The sequence below is a fragment of the Hemitrygon akajei genome, chromosome 5, assembly GCF_048418815.1.
Source record: "Hemitrygon akajei chromosome 5, sHemAka1.3, whole genome shotgun sequence".
In the NCBI taxonomy this organism is placed as follows: Eukaryota; Metazoa; Chordata; class Chondrichthyes; order Myliobatiformes; family Dasyatidae; genus Hemitrygon; species Hemitrygon akajei.
The window spans coordinates 185,875,086-185,892,065 of NC_133128.1; the positions used below are offsets into that span (position 1 = coordinate 185,875,086).

A 16,980-nucleotide genomic window follows, 5' to 3' on the forward strand; every position below is an offset into this window, starting at 1 on the left:
TCATGAACCTCCTCTGGACTCTCTCCAATGTCAACACATCCTTTCTGAGATATGGGGCCAAAAATTGTTGACAGCACTCCAAGTATGGCCTAACTAGTGTCTAGTGTCTAGTGTCTAAAAAAAGGCTTATCATTACCTCCTTACTTTTATATTCTATTCCTCTTGAAATAAATGCCAACATTGCGTTTGTGTTTGCCTTCTTTACCACAGATACAACCTGTAAATTTACCTTCTGGGAGTCTTGCACAAGGATTCCTAAGTCCCTCTGCACCTCTGATGTTTGAACCTTTTCTCCATTTAGATAATAGTCTGCTCAATTGTTACTTTTACCAATGTGCATTATCATGTATTTTCCACTACTGTATACCATCTACCACTTTTTGCCCATTCTTCCAATTTGTCTAAGTCCTGTTGTCTAATCACATTGCTTCCTCACCACTACCTACCTCTCCACCTATCTTTGTATCATCCGCAAACTTTGTCACAAAGCATCAATTCCATTGCTCTGTTTTTTTGTGGGAAGAATCTAATTGCCATAAACTGGTCATTATTCATTCCTTTAATCTTGCATCTGCACATTAGAATCACAACTGAACTCCAGAACAATCAGAAATTGGAGCCCAAGATGCATTCTCACCCCCTTCATAAAGATGATGGAATCATTTGTTGACTATCTGCTGCCAACTACACCAGTGCCATCTTTGACTGAATCTCTTGCTATGCGTAGTTTGGCTTTTCACTTTGTAATTTGCTGAGCAACTAAATAAACACATTTGACAGTAAGCAAGCATTTAAAGTATTATTTTTCATAAAAGATCGTGACGCCATTCAAGAACTGGATAGCAAACTCAAAGAGTACCGAAAGACTGCAGGACAGATGGCATTGTACTTTGCGGGCCTCTTTCTTTGGCATATCGGGCGACATGACAAAGCTCGTGAATATGTTGACAGAATGATTAAGGTCTCGAATGGATCAAGAAAGGTTTGTATATTTTCTATGGAAACTCAAAGCCGGAGAGACTCAGCGGGTCAGGCAACATCTATGGAGGGTAATAGACACCTGCCGTTTCAGGTTGAGACCCTTCATGTAGTCATCTGCCCTGCTGAGTCCTCCAATTTTTTAATGCCGCTCCAGATTCTAGATTCCAAAATCTACTATCTCTTGTGTCTCCATATCTTCTGTTGATGTCTTTCTTTAGATAATTCTGTAATTTAATAGGAATCTTGAAGTAGTTTTCTTTGCATTACTGAAATATTGTGATGTAATCACATGTTGGTACAAGAGAAACAGTAGTGCTGATTCCTTTCAATTTCAGGCAACATGATAAAGCTTGAGGTGACTTGGTGCACCAAAATAATTAGTACACGTCATTTATTGCAGTAACTAGATTTGTAACATTTGGACTATGGCAATATTCTCTAAATGTATTTCAAATCAGTATTTTACTAATTTAACTACAATAAACGATGGAGCATCTCTTCACTAGAAATGTGCAATGATCTATCAGCATTCCTGTAACTGAGCTCTACTGTACTTTGCTCTGTACAGCATGTAGACTGCAGCAGGTAGCATGAAATTCTGAATATTTTCCATCTTAGCTTGGGACTTTTGTCCACTGAAGCTTTGCCAAGTCACCCTGATGCAAGCGCTGTGGCTCATAAAAATGAATGGGAGAAATCAGCTGCTATGAAAAAGCTTCTTGATTAATTTAGACCAAAGTACCATAAAATATTGGAGCAGAATTAGGCTATTTGGCCCATCGAGTCTGTTCTGCCATCTCATCATGACTGATCCACTTTCCCTCTCAGCACCAATCTCCTTTCTCCCTGTATCCCTTTATACCCCGGCTAATCAACAACTGCCTTAAATATATTTAAATATATAATTTAATTTGTGTGTGTGTGTTTAAGATTATAACTTTTAACTTTTGTTATTCTTAAACAGTTTTCAATTGATTTTGAATTATATATTATAACCTTTCACAATGGGTAAGCCTGGGAATAGATCCTTGCCAGCTGTCAAAGCTATTGTATCATTACATCTAGCCAGTTGTGATGTAAGTCCTGCACTGCTCTGGGCCAGCCTGCTAGAGGAATCGGCACCCTGGACATACTGAAATAATCTGTGTTTTCCTTTGCACAGTTGCCCTGAGGTGTCAGACAGCAGAAGATCTGACTTAATGTGTTATTAAGGGTCTGACCTTCCCATAGCTGGAAGTTTAGTGTGTTGCATTTCATTTCCTCTTTCCACTCATAGTCCTAACCCAGATTTCTATTGATCTACCTCCAGTTCATAGTTATAAGGTTTTACTTTGTCTATGCTTACATTTGCCCATTTGATAATTGTTCCGTATACTATTTTACAGGGTCTGACTTTAAAAGGATGGATTGATTTAACTAGTGGGAGAGATGCATATGCTAAAAAGGCCATCAAATACCTTGATGAAGGAATCCAAGATGGGAATGATGTATTTGCTATGATGGGAAAAGTGAGTAAAATTTGGGAATAAAAAATACTGCACAAAGATGAAATTATACTTCAGCAGTTACAGTAACAAATTGCTGTAAATAAAACAGCTATTGCTATTGACAAAGTCACATCAGTAGTTGTTTTGGGGAATTGTGAAATAAATAGAATGACTGCAGCACCTGGAAACCAACCATTGAGTCTCTACTTGCTCTAGTAAGTCCATCTCGCTCCTGAAAGCCTGCGGAATTTTTTTTCAATTCAATTCAAAGTACATTTATTATCAAAGTATTTATGCAGTATACAACTGTGAGATTCATCTTCCACACAGGGAATCACAAAACAAAGAAGAACCATGGCACCAACCATTCAAAAAGAAACATCAAACCCTCCTCCTCCCCCCCGCAAAAAGATTTTGCAAACAGCAACAAAAAAAAAAGTGAAAAAACAAAATATAAAACACAAAAATCAAAAGGCATATTTCAGTACAGTTCAGGTCTGTTCATTATCTGCAGGCCAAAATGTGTAACAAAAAAAAAACAGAGCTAGAACTAGAAACTAGAACACATCTTAAACCTGAATTAGAGTCTAAATCTACAATCTGCATCGATCAAACCTTGTTTCAGCTCCATCCACCAAAAGTGTCGAGGGAGAGAGAGATCGCTTAAAGCAAGGACTCTAAGATACTTATTCAGCTGCCATTTCTACAATTTAATCTCTCTATCCATTTATTTCATGAGTCCCTCTCTATCTCTTTGAAGTCTACTACCATTCTTTTCACAATTCACTAGGCTTCAAAGTTTTCTATAATCTGCACAAGTCATTAATATTTATGCAAGGAAACCATGTTCCTCTTATTAATCCCTGGAAACTCCAATGTAGACTTCCCATAAATCCAAAAGATTACCTCCTGCTCCCTTTACTTCGGCAAGTTTGCATCTATGCTGTTGTTACTGTTTCTTTGTTCAATGCCCTTTCATCTTAGTGACAAGTACACCTTTTTAAATGCCTTTTGTAATTTCATATACACTGCATTTGCCTCATCAACTCTTTGTGTTACTTCTTTAAGTTAGATGAACATACTTTGGCTTAACAGATCTATGCTGGCTTTCTCTAATCACCCCATATTTGTCTAGATAACCTTTGATTTTGTTTCTGATTATTGTTTTCAGGAATTTTGCAGACCACCAATATTAAATTAATGGGTTTGTAGTTTCTGGGTTTCTCTCTACACCTTTCTTCGAACAAAAATGTAATATTAGCAATTTCCCAATCTTTGGATACCACTATTGAATCTATAGATGTTTGGAAGATTATGGCCTGGGTGCCTGTATTTTAAACCATAAACTATAGGAGTAGAACTAGGTAATTCGGCCCATTGAATCTGCTCCATCATTTGGTAATGGCTGATTTATTTTCCCTCTCAACCCCACTCTCCTGCCTTCTCCCTGAAGCATTTGATTCCCTTGCTAATCAAGAACCTAACAACCTCTGCTTTAAATATACTCAAATACTTGGACTCCAAAGCCGTCTGTTGCAATGAATTCCCTAGATTCACTATTTTAACTCAACAAAATTCCTTTTCATCTCAGTTCTAAGTAGCAGAGGAAACATTCAGTTGTTCTGTCATTTGATTTGTTGAAGAAAGCTCAGTCCACTAACTTTAACCACCCAAAATTATAAAGCATTTAAGGATAGGACTATTTCATTTGCTAATTTTTTTTCAATTTCAAGATATTATTTCTTAATAATAGGTACAGTACTTTGAAATGCGACAGAACTTCTCAGGGGCTTTGGAAGTGGTAAACCAGATAATAGTTCATTTTCCTGGCTTCTTGCCTGCTTTCGTAAAGAAGATGGAGTTACAGCTAGCCTTGCAGGATTGGGAACAGACAATAGAGACAGTACACAGGTAACCATGTTTGATTAACCTGAAAGTATCTCTGTTAAATGTGCATAATGGGGGTTGTTACAGTAGATCAGTAAGTAATATTTGTGCTGTATACTATATATCCTAGATACAAATAACATTTCTGGGTCAGAATCTATGGAGTGTGATAACAAAATTCAAAGTAAATTTTGTTATCAAAATAACATGTGTGTCACTATATACAACACTGAGATTTATTTTCTTGTGGGCATACTCAGCAAATCTATAGCATAGTAACCATAACAGGATCAATGAAAGATCAACCACAGTGCAGAAGACAACAAACTGTGCAAATGTAAATAAGTAGCAATAAATAATGAGAACATGAGATAAAGTGTCCTTAAAAGTGAGATAATTGGTTGTGGGAACATTTCAATGATGGAGCAAATAAGTGTAGTTATCCCCTTTTATATAAAAGCCTGATGATTGAGGGGTAGTTACTGTTCTTGAACTTTGTGGTGCAAGTCCTGAGGTACTTGTACCTTCTACCTGATGGCAGCAGCAAGAAGAGAGCATGACCTGGATGGTGGGGATCTCTGATGATGGATGCTGCTTTCCCATGACAGCATCTCATGTGGATGTGCTCTGTGGTTGGGAGGGTTTTTCCTGTGATGTACTGAGCCATGTCCACTAGTGCAGAAACAGGTAAATGTAAGGTTTCAGTCTTGTCCAAAAGGGATCAAATGAGATCCCTTTTAGACAGAACTGAAAATCAGATGAGTATGAAATAACTTTCCGCAAAGATGTCCATGAAATAGAGGCAACTCATTAAATGGTAATTGGGGCTATGTACACATTCCAATATATTATCTGCATCTTATCAAATTAGACCTAGCCAGATACTGTATATACCATTTCTATCACGGCAACCATAAAACACTTTGTTTTATTTATGCCATGTGCCGTTAAGAAATAGTTGAGTATTGTGTTCATACACTTAGCATAACGCAATTACAATGCTAGCAACTTCAGTTCAATCCACTGCTGACTGTTTCTGTTTTATATTCATGTTAAATTCTGTCCAATTATCATGATTGCTCTTGGCATATTTTTCCTCTGATGTGGTTTGCCATTGCTTTCTTCTGAGCAGTGTCTTTACAAGATGGATGACCCCAGTAGGAATGATTTACAGCGGACTGAAAAGCTTGAGGATGCAGATATTAAGAAAGAGGATGTACAGGAGCTTTAGGAAAGCATCAAGTTGGATAAGTCACCGGGACCGGACAAGATGTACCCTAGGCTACTGTGGGAGGCGAGGGAGGAGATTGCTGAGCCTCTGGCAGTGATCTTTGCATCATCAATGTGGACAGGAGAAGTTCTGGAAGATTGGAGGGTTGCAGACGTTGTTCCATTATTCAAGAAAGAGATCAGAGATAGCCTAGGAAATTATAGGCCAGTGAGTTACTTCAGTGATTGGTAAGCTGATGAAGAAGGTCCTGAGAGGGAGGACTAATGAACATTTGGAGAGGCATAATATGATTAGGAATAGTCAGCATGGCTTTGTGAAAGGCAGGTCATGCCTTATGAGCTTGATTGAATTTCTTGAGGATGTGACTAAACACATTGATGATGGTAGAGCAGTAGATGTAGTGTATATGGATTTCAGCAAGGTATTTGACAAGGTACTCCATGCAAGGCTTATTGAGAAGTAAGGATGCATGGGATCCAAGGGGAAATTATTTTGTGGATCCAGAACTGGCTTGCCCACAGAAAGCAAAGAGTGGTTGTAGATGGGTCATACTCTGCATGGAGGACGGAGACCTGTGGTGTGCCTCAGTGATTTGTTCTGGGACCCCTACACTTTGTGATTTTTTATAAATGACCTGGATGAAGAAGTGGAGGGATGGGTTAGTAAATTTGCTGATGACGCAAAGGTTGGAGGTGCTGTGAATAATGTGGAGTGCTGTTAGAGGTTACAGCGGGACATTGATAAGATGCAAAACTGGGCTGAGAAGTGGCAGATGGAGTTCAACCCAGATAAGTGTGAGGTGGTTCATTTTGATAGGTCAAATATGATGACAGAATATAGTACTAATGGTAAGACTCTTGGCAGTGAGGAGGATCAGAGGGATCTTGGGATCCGAGTCCATAGGACGCTCAAAGCAGCTGCGCAGGTTGACTTTGTGGTTAAGAAGGCGTATGGTGTATTGGCCTTCATCAATCTTGGGATTGAGTTTAGGAGCTGAGAGGTAATTTTGCAGCTATATAGGACCCTTGTCAGACCCCACTTGGAGTACTGTGCTCAGGTCTGGTCACCTCACTATAGGAAGGATGTGGAAACCATAGAAAGGGTGCAGAGGAGATTTACAAGGATGTTGCCTGGATTAGGAGCATGCCTTATGAGAATAGGTTGAGTGAACTCGGCCTTTTATTTGGAGCAATGGATGATGAGAGGTGACTTGATAGAGGTGTATAAGATGATGAGAGGCATTGATTGTGTGGATAGTCAGAGGCTTTTTCCCAGGGCTGAAATGGCTAGCATGAGAGGGCACAGTTTTAAGGTGCTTGGAGATATCAGGGGTAAGTTTTTTACACAGAGAGTGGTGAGTGTGGAATGGGCTGCCGGCAACGGTGGTGGAGGCATATAGGATGGGGTCTTTTAAGAGACTCCTGGACAGGTATATGGAGCTCAGAAAAATAGAGGGCTATGGGTAACACTAGGAAATTTCTCAGGTAAGGACATGTTTGGCACAGCTTTGTGGCCGAAGGGCCTGTAATGTGCTGTAGGTTTTCTGTGTTTCTACTCTTAAGAGATTTTCTGCCTGGCATCAGTGGTCACATCACCAGAACTTGTGATATGCACCAGCTGCTCGTATGACCACTACCTCCTCCCGTGGTTTAACATGACCCTGATCGGAGGGCTAAGCAAGTACTACACCTTGCTTAAGGGTGACCTGCAGACAGTGGAGGAAAGGAACACCTTACACTTTCTATGGTAGAGATGTTATCTCCACCCCCACCACCTAAGAGGATATATTAATGGATAGAAAACAGAACTGAAATACACTTAGATTGTGACAGTGTGATTGTTGATATGCCTCTAACACTAGTGTTGGGATGCCAGTTCTGTTGATATTCTATGATTTTAATGAGACGATTAAGCATAATCTATGTAAATTTGTTAAAGATTACAAAGCTCAGTGACAGTTGGGTTCTAAGGAAAGGCAGAGATTCATTGGGAATATGGTTAGGCAAACTGAATTGAAAAGCACATTGCAGATGAAATATGATGCATTAAATGTCAGTTATCTACTTTGAAAAATAGCAAAGCATTTTTTTTAATTGTGAGAAATTGAACGTTGATGCTTAGATAGAATCGTATATGAAGGAGTGGAAGTTAATATGGAGGTAAAGCAAGCAATTGAGAAGGTAAATCGTATGTTGACTTTTACTGTAAAAGAATTTGAATGTAAAGATGTTCTGCTGCAATTGTGTATGTGGCCCTGGCAGAACTCACTGCAATATTGTGTATAGGTGTACTAATCTGGCTTCTTATTTACAATGGAGATGAGGAGGACTTTCTTAAGCTAGAGGTTGGTGAATCAGTGGAATTCATTGCCATGGGCAGCTGTGGAGGCCAAGTCATTGGTACATTTAAGGAAGAGATTGATAGATTCTTGATTGGTTATGGCATGAAGGGAAATGGGGAACAGGCAGGAGATTGGATCTGAGAGGGAAATGGATGAGCCACGATTAAATGGCAGAGCAGTCTCAATGGCCTAATTCTGCTCCTATATCTTATGGTCTTATGCTTTTATCAATGAATGTACTTGTGATAAGATGTATGCAGTAACTGTTCATCAGTTGTACTCCTGGGGTGGTGAAGATAAATAGGGAAAGGTTAGTGACGTTCTCCTGTGAAAGAGATACTGTTTTCTGTGTAGAAGAGTGAGAGTGTTCTCGCTGAAACATGAGCATTTCTTTTAGGGTCTGACAAAGTGGATACAGAGATAATGACTGAAGTATCTGTAACTAAACATAGTAAGCTATTAAAGATGCAGAAAGAAAGACATTTATTCGTCCAGAGGATAGTGATATTTTCTACCTAAGAGAGCTGTGGTTGCTAAGTCACTAAATATATTCAAGGTCATGAGTGATTTTGAATGTTCAGGAAATGAAGAAATACTATTATAGGTGGTGCTAAGGTAAAGATTAAAGCTTCTATTTATTTATCACATTTATTACCATTTATTCATACATCAAAAAACATAAGGTGAAATGTGTAGTTTGTGTCAGTGACCATTACAGTCCGAGAACGTGCTGGTGGCAGACTACAGGTGCTTCTGGCACCAACTTGGCATGCCCGCAACTTACTAACCCTAACCCTTTGGAGTACCAGGAGGAAATCCACACAATCACAGGGAGAACAAACAAACTCTTTTCAGACAGCAGCAGAATTAAAGTTGTGTTGTGAAGCATTATGTTAGCCGCTACACTACCGTGATGCTTTATTTGAGATGCACAAGGTGCTGAACATCTTACCCCAGTTATTTTTTTTGTGTGTCCCTCACCAAGCTATTCCAGTGTATCTATGTTACTGGCTCCTGAATTTAAAAAGCAGGAAAGAGCATACCTGGATATTTAAGTGTCTTCTATTCTTATAAATATAGAAGTGAAGGAAAATCTCATTAACAGTTTCAGCATTAGAACTGTTGAGCTTCATATCCTTTTCACAGCTTTGAATTAGATAGAAAAGAAAAATTAGAGTATGTATCTTGATTTTAATGCACCGTTGTTGTGACAGTTTGGTGGCAGGATAGAGGTATGTCTCTTCCAAAGGAGGTATAAGGTGCTTCTTCCCTCCACTAGTCTGCAAGTCACCCTTGGGCAAGGTGTAGCACCTACTTAGCACCTCCCACATCCGATCAGGGTCATGTGAAGCCATGGGAGTTGCTGATGGATGAGCAGCTGGTGCATATCACAAGTCCTGGTTATGAAACCACTGACACCAGGCAGACAATCTCTGAAGGTTATTGCTAATGGCTGGGGTCACCCGTCTTGTAAAAGACACTGCCTACAAGAAAGCAATGGCAAATCACTTCTGTAGAAAAATTTGCTATAAACAATCATGGTCATGGATAGACCATGATCACCCACGTCATATAACACGGCACATAGAGAACAAATGGTGTGAGAACAGTAATTGGATGTCCTAATCAAAGTGAAACCAACAGGACTCTATATTTAAGAATTCTCTAGTGGTTGAAATTTTAGCTGAAACGAATGAAGAGATTCATGATTATTCGAACCCAGATACAGCAAATTCTTACTCCATTTAAAAAAAAATTGGTTGATTTGTCAATGTTCTGTTCTTTATAATAAAAGAAAGAATAGAATTGTTTTCTGGTGATTCCACTGTACACATGACCTTTGTAATCCATAATCATTGAGAACAAAAATATAAACAAAATCAATTGAATTGCCAAATATATGTAGGAATCATAATTCCTTTTCCATCTTCATTAAAAATAAATGTAGAAGTAGTAAATATAATTATGTATGCATTTAGGTTATTTCAATACTTTCTGTCCTTAAATAAATTGTAATTCTGTTTCGCATGAAATATTTCAGTATTTTCAGGGTGAAATTAAGACTTTAATTTGTTAAATTGTCATTTAAAATGTATTCCAAAATCTATTGCAGACTGTTGCAAAAGGAAAGTCATAATTTTGAAGCACTAATGATGCTGGCTCTACATTTATTATGCAGAGAGGGAAATATTAAAGAGGTAAGAAAGAATTATAATAATTAATCAGCACTGATTAGTTTCATCCGTGAGTACTGGTACAAAGTACTATGCTTTTATAGATACATTCATGTTTGTCAATTATGGCAAAATTCAAAGTTGGTTATTTCAGTTCTCTGCTTGCTTCAACAAAGTTTTTGTATTAAACTTTTCAACCTAGTTTTTGCTATATAAATTGTGTGCTCATTGGAAACATTTTTCTTTTATAGGATAAGGAGGTTGGTTTTAAATTTTGTGAACAGGAAGTATTATTCTAATTCTAGCCAATCATGCATCTTCTTGCCAAACGACTGTATCAATTTCAAAGTATCCAGATCATTATCTATTAAGGCCCTTGGAGTCAGAGTTTAACTGTGCAATATTTCTGTTTTTTGCACTTGGGGAGAAAGTTAAGTGAAAGGGCGATCAAGCACATGGTTTTTCTCAGTTTTGCAATTTAGAATTCTTTGAATGAAAATGCATATTTATATTTGACTGGTAATTTGTCATTTCTGTTAAGATGTTCAGATGCAGCAGCCACTCGGGGTCCAATCAAAGATATATTTGTTTCTCCTGTTTTACAATTGCAAGACACTGCTGGATACTATTAACATCAAGTTCTGCAGGACCATCCTATCAGCAAGTTGCTTGATAGCGATGGAGTTGGATTTATTGTGTACCGTCATGTTTTCACCTGGACTTATTGTGTACCATTTGTACTGAGAAGGTGTGTGATGTTTAGATTTTTTTTTGTGATCACAAGACACTGTTGGACATGACATTGGTAACACAGAATACAGCAAGCTTAGTTCATTGGTTCATTAGTGAGACTGACAGCGAGGAAGTTGTGTTGTCTCAATTGTGGCAAGGACTAAGCCCTCATTACCGGGTCACCCTGTTGCAGGTCTCCAGAGGTGGCATGGCAGAGAGCAGAGGCCTCTATGGGATGCGCTGGAATCTGTACTGGGTGGGGGGCCTGGCTCTCCAGTAGGTGCTGCCCTTCGGTGTTTGCTCTGTGCTGCCCTCTGCTGTCCACCTATTGGAAGAACAAGCTGGAACAGGACAATTTACAGTAATGCCTCTCAGGGATTTGTTCTGTGTTTTCTTTGTGACAGTATGTTTTTCTGAAATTGCAACCATGTGTGCTATGTGCAGTTGTTAATATGTTTTGCACCTTTGCCCTGGAGAAATACTTAGTCTGACTGTATTCATGGACTGGAGCGAGCTTCGCTGTAACCCAAGCACTCACCCACAACTGTGAGAGATGGAGGCAACTGATGTGCTCATCTGTACAGCAGCCCTATGACCCATGTGGGTTTGCTGGATCCGTGACCATATTCATGTATGGTTGAATGATAATGAAACTTGAACTTGTCTTTTTCAGGCTGGCAATAGACTTGGTGATCTGATCAGTGTGCTGGATCGTCTTGAACCCCATAATCCTGAGATTTTCTTTAAAGTGGCATTGATTTTCAGCCGGATGGTAAGTATGTTAATATTTTTATTTTGAATTAACTTGAGTGAGTGTATGACCTATTTTTTTAAAAAATGCGGTATTAGTTTAATCCAGATCTTTACAAAGTGGAAGAAATCAGCTATTTCTAAGCCCTGGATTGGAAAGTTGGCTATTGGGCACAATTCTCCCTCTTGAGTCCTAATTTAGAGAATACAGTCAGGATACAATTTAAAACATTGAATTCTACAACACAGTAAAGGGCCATCAGTCCATGATGTTGTGCCAACCTTACAACTTACTCTAAGATCAGTCTAACACTTCTCTCTCCTGCATAGCCCTCCATTTTTCTTTCATCAAAGTGTCTGTCTTCAGTGTCTCATATCTGCCTCACTCACCACTCCTGACAGTATGTTCCATTCACCCAGTGCTATCTGTTTAAAAAAAAAACTACCTCTGACAAACCCCAGTATACCTCCTCCAATCACCTTAAAATTATGGCATATTAGCCATTTCTGCCCTGAGGAAAAAGGCACAACAGAAAGATGCAACATTACCTTGAGGCTCTTAAACTCAGTTCTCCTGACTGATAAAGGCTAACACACCATGCAACTTCTTAACCAACATATCAACCTGCATGGCAACTTTGAGGGATCTATGGATGAGGACCCCAAGATCCCTCTGTTCCTCCATACTTTTAACAGTACTGCCTTTAACCCTCTGCCTTCAAGTTTGGCCTCCTAGTGTATCGCTTCACACTTTTCAGGATGGAACTCTAGCTGCCACTTGTCAACCATATCAATGTCCCATAGTGACCTACGACAACATTCTACACCAACCACAACACCACTAACCTTCATGTCATTTGCAAACTTACAAACCCACCTTTCAACTTCCTCATCTGTCATTTATAAAATTCACGAAGAGCAGAGTTCCTCGAACAGATCCTTGCAGAACACCGATGTCCAGGCAAAGTACACTCCATCCGCTACCACCCTCTGCCTTCTGTGGGCAAACCAATTCTGAATTCATGCAGTCAAGATGCCTTTGATTCCAACTCTCCTGACTTTCTAACTGAGCCTACCAAGGGGATCCTTATTGACTAGCTTACTAAAATCTATGTACACTACATCCACTGCTCTACCTTTAACACAGGAGATTCTGCAGATGCTAGAAATCCAAAGTAACGCACACAATATGCAGGAGGAATTCAGCAGATCAGGCATCATGTATTTCGGGCCAGGACTGTTCATCAGGACATCAGTCCTGATGAAAAGTCTCAGCCCAAGACATCAACTTCCCTAGATTCTACCTTCGTCGCTTTGTTTTGTGAATTCCTTGAACAATTCTATCAGGCTCATTGCCCCTCAGAAAACCATGCTGACTGTCCCTAACAGATTATGCTTCTTCAAATGCTTCTAAATCCTGTCTCCAAGAAATCTCTCCAATAGTTTCCCCGCTACTGATGTAATACTCACAGGTCCATAATTCCCAGCATTATCCCAAAGGAATAACATTAGCCATCCTCCAATCTTCTGGTATTACTCCTGTGGCAGAGAAAACACAAAGATCATTGCCAAAGGTGCAGCAATCTCTTCTCGCTTTCCATAATAACCTAGGGTATATCTCGTCTGGCCCTGGTGACTTATCTACTCTAATGTTTTTCAAAAGTTATAGCACGTCTTTCTTAACATCAGTACTTTCATCAAAGGCCCTCTTACTGCTGAATACTGAAGCAAAGTATTAATTGAGGACCTCTCTTACTTTTTCTGACTCCAGGCACATGTTTCTCCTTTTATCCCTGATTGGTCCTACCTTCACTCTAGTCATCCTCCTTTTATTGTATATGTAGAATGCCTTGGGATTTTCCTTAATCCTACTTGCCAAGGCCTTTGCATGTCCCCTTCTAGCTCTTCATAAGGTCCTTCCTGGCTATCTTATAGCTTTCAAGAGTCCTGTCTGATCCTTGCTTCCTAAACCTTAAGTATGCTTCCTTCTTCCACTTCACTAGATGTCCACATCTCTTGTCAAACATGATTCCTTCAACCTAATTGCCCTAATAGGACAAACCTATCTAGAACCTCATGTAAGTGCTCCCAAAACAACCTCCACATTTCTGTTGTGCATTTCCCCTAGTACATCTATTCTCAATTTATGCTCCCAGATTTATTAATAATACCATCATAATTTGTCATCCCCCAATTAAATACTTTCCCACACTGTCTGCTTCCATCCCTGTCGAAGGCGATGATAAAGATCAGGGAGTTGTGCTCACTGTCTCTGAAATGTTCACCCACCAAGAGATCTGTAATCTGACTAGGTTCATTGCCTGGTACTAGATCTAGTATGACCTCTCTTCTAGTCTGCCTGTTTTCATGTTAGGAATCTTTTAAGGGCACGCCTAACAAATTCCACCCCATCTAAAATTTTCACTAAGGAGGTGTCAATCAATTTTTGGAAAAGTTAAAAGTGCCCTTGACAACAACCCTGGTATTTTTGTACCTTTCCAAAATCTGCCTCCTGATCTGCTCCTCAGTGTCTGCTGTAATTGGGTGCTGTATAGAATATGAGTGTTTTCATTCCTGTTTCTGACTTCCACCCACACTGACTCAACAGACAATTCCTCCAGAATATCCTCCCTTGCTGCGGCTGTGGTAATCCCTGATTACCAATGCCAGTGCCGCTCCCCCACCTCTTCTACCTCCCTCCCTGGCCTATTTGAAACATCTAAATCCCGGAACATCCAGCAGCCGTTCCTTCCTTTGTGACAGTGAATTCTCTGACAACTAGTGTTGTAATTCTGTATGCTGATCTATGCTTTAAATTCATCAATCTTGTTCCTATATTATGTATTGCATTGAACTGCTGCTGCTAAGTTAACAATTTTCACAACACATGCCAGTGATAATAAACCTGATTCTGATTCTCCTGATACTTCTCGCATTAAAATAGACATATTTCAATCTACCTTGCTTAACTTTCCTCACATTTATTCTACATTTTGTATCTAGTTTTACTGGTTCCCATTCCCAACCAAACTAGTTTAAACTCTTCCCCAGCAGCTCCAGTAAACCTGCATGCAATGTTATTAGACATCCCAAATTCAGGTATAACCTATCCCTTTTGTACACATACTTTCCCCAGAAGAGACACCAGTGTTTCACAGATCTGAAACCCTGCAAATTAAATTGAGGCAAATTAAATTTACAGGGATGGATTTGGATAATGGCAGGGTTTGAAAATGAGAGAATTTGAACAAAGTGAATTTATTTGGCTGAACTTTCAAGCATTAATGCAAGGACTTGAATAAGTCTAAATTTAATGTTCACAAGACAGAAATCCTGATCTTGGAGGTAAAGATCTGAGAGAACTGCCAAAAATGATTAAGTGAATGAAAGGAGGATAAATGGAGAGTACAGCAGAGATGGAGATAAATTCATCTGTTGGAATTCAGATTGGAATTCCAATGTTGGAGTTCTTGGGAAATTAATGGGCAGAATAGAGAAAGGAGAATCATTGGATGTTGTTTACTTGCATTTTCAGAAACCTTTGACAAAGTACCACAAGGTAAGAGCCTGTGGTGTTGCAGGAAGGGTACTGGCTTGGATAAAAGATTGGTTGATTGGTAGAAGACAGAGTGTGAATAATGTGGGCCTACTCCAGTTGGCTGCTGGTGACGTGGTGTTCCACAGGGTTGATATTGAGACCTCTCCTGTTCAAGTTCAAGTTTATTGTCATCTGACAGTACATATTTACAACCAAACAGACAGAATATAATACTAATGGTCGACTCTTGGCATTGTGGAGGTTCAGCGAGATCTTGGGGTCTGTGTCCATAGGACATTCAAAGCTGCTGCGCAGGTTGGCAGTGTTGTTAAGAAGGCGTATGGTGTGTTAACCTTCATCAAGCGTGGGATTGAGTTCAAGAGCCGTGAGGTAATGTTACAGCTATACAAAACCTCAGTTAGGCCTCACTTGGAGTACTGTGTTCAGTTCTGGTCACCTCTCTACAGGAAGAATGAAGATACTATAGAGAAAGTGCAGAAGAGATTTACAAGGATGTTACCTGGATTGGGTAGCATGCCTTATGAGAATAGGTTGAGTGAACTCGGCCTTTTCTCCTTGGAGCAACAGAGGATGAGAGGTGACCTGATAGACGTGTATAAGATGATGAGGGGCATTGATCGTGTGGATAGCCAGAGGCTTTTTCCCAGAACTGAAATGTCTAACATGAGGGGGCATAGTTTTAAGGTGCTTGGAAGTAGCTACAAGGGGGATGTCAGAGGTAAGTTTTTCACACAGAGAGTGGTGGGTGTGTGGAATGCACTGCCAGTAAAAGTGGTAGAGGTGGATACAATAAGGTCTTTTAAGAGACTCTTAGATAGGTACATGCAGCTTAGAAAAATACAGGGCTATGTGGTAAGGAAATTCTAGGCAGTTTCTAGTATAGATCACATAGTTGGCACAATATTGTGGGCCGAAGGGCCGGTAATGTGCTGTAGATTTCTATGTTCAAACGAAACATTGTGGCTGTAGGCCATGGTGTGCCCACACAGCATACATCACACAATATAAACCAAAATATTATAAATAAGTTAATGACATATAATTCAAATTGTATTTCATATCAGTGATTTGGATAACGGAACTGATGGCTTTGTGGTCAAGTTTGCAGATGATACAAAGATAGTTGGGGGGTAGGCAGTGTTGAGGAATCAGAATCAGAGTCAGGTTTAATATCACAGACGTGTTGTGAAATTTGTTGTTATGTAGCAGCAGTGCATTGCAATACATAAAAACTAAATTACAGTAAGAATATTAAAAAAAGTTAAGTAAAATAAGTAGTGGAAAAAGAGGAAATAAAAAGTAGTGTTCATGGATTCAATGTCCATTCAGAAATCTGATGGCAGAGGAGAAGAAGCCATTCCTGAATAGTTGAATGTGTGCCTTCAGGCTCCTGTGCCCCCTCCCTAATGGTAGCAATGAAAAGAGGGCATGCCCTATGTGATGAGGATCTTTAATGATGGACGTAGCCTTTTTGAGCCATCACTCCTGGAAGAAGTCCTCGATACTATATAGACTGGTGCCTGTGATGGAGCTGACTGAGTTTACAACTTTCTGTAGCTGATTTCGATCCAGTGCAGTGTCCCCACCCCTCCCTGCCATACCAGACAATGATGTAGCAGTTAGAATGCTCTCCACGGAACATCAGTAGAAATATGTGAGTGACTTTGGTGACATACCAAATCTCCTTAAACTCATAATGAAATATAGCCACTGTCATGCCTTCTTTGTAACTACATTAATATGTTGGGCTGAGGATAGATCTTTGGAGATGTTGACACCCAGGAACTTGAAATTGCTCACTTCTGATCCCTCACTGAGGACTGGAGTGTGTTCCCATG

General features: G+C 39.6%; 1 protein-coding gene across 1 annotated transcript in view; it reads left to right on the forward strand.

Moving 5' to 3' along the window:
• The window catches only part of ttc21b (tetratricopeptide repeat domain 21B), a 102,111-nt gene that overhangs the window by 2,585 nt on the left and 82,546 nt on the right, over positions 1–16,980 (forward strand). Inside the window, exons 4-8 of the mRNA XM_073047439.1 lie at positions 816–982; positions 2,367–2,489; positions 4,222–4,379; positions 10,041–10,125; positions 11,507–11,605. Coding sequence (XP_072903540.1) covers positions 816–982; positions 2,367–2,489; positions 4,222–4,379; positions 10,041–10,125; positions 11,507–11,605 — 632 coding nt within the window. The remainder of the gene's footprint in view (positions 1–815; positions 983–2,366; positions 2,490–4,221; positions 4,380–10,040; positions 10,126–11,506; positions 11,606–16,980) is intronic.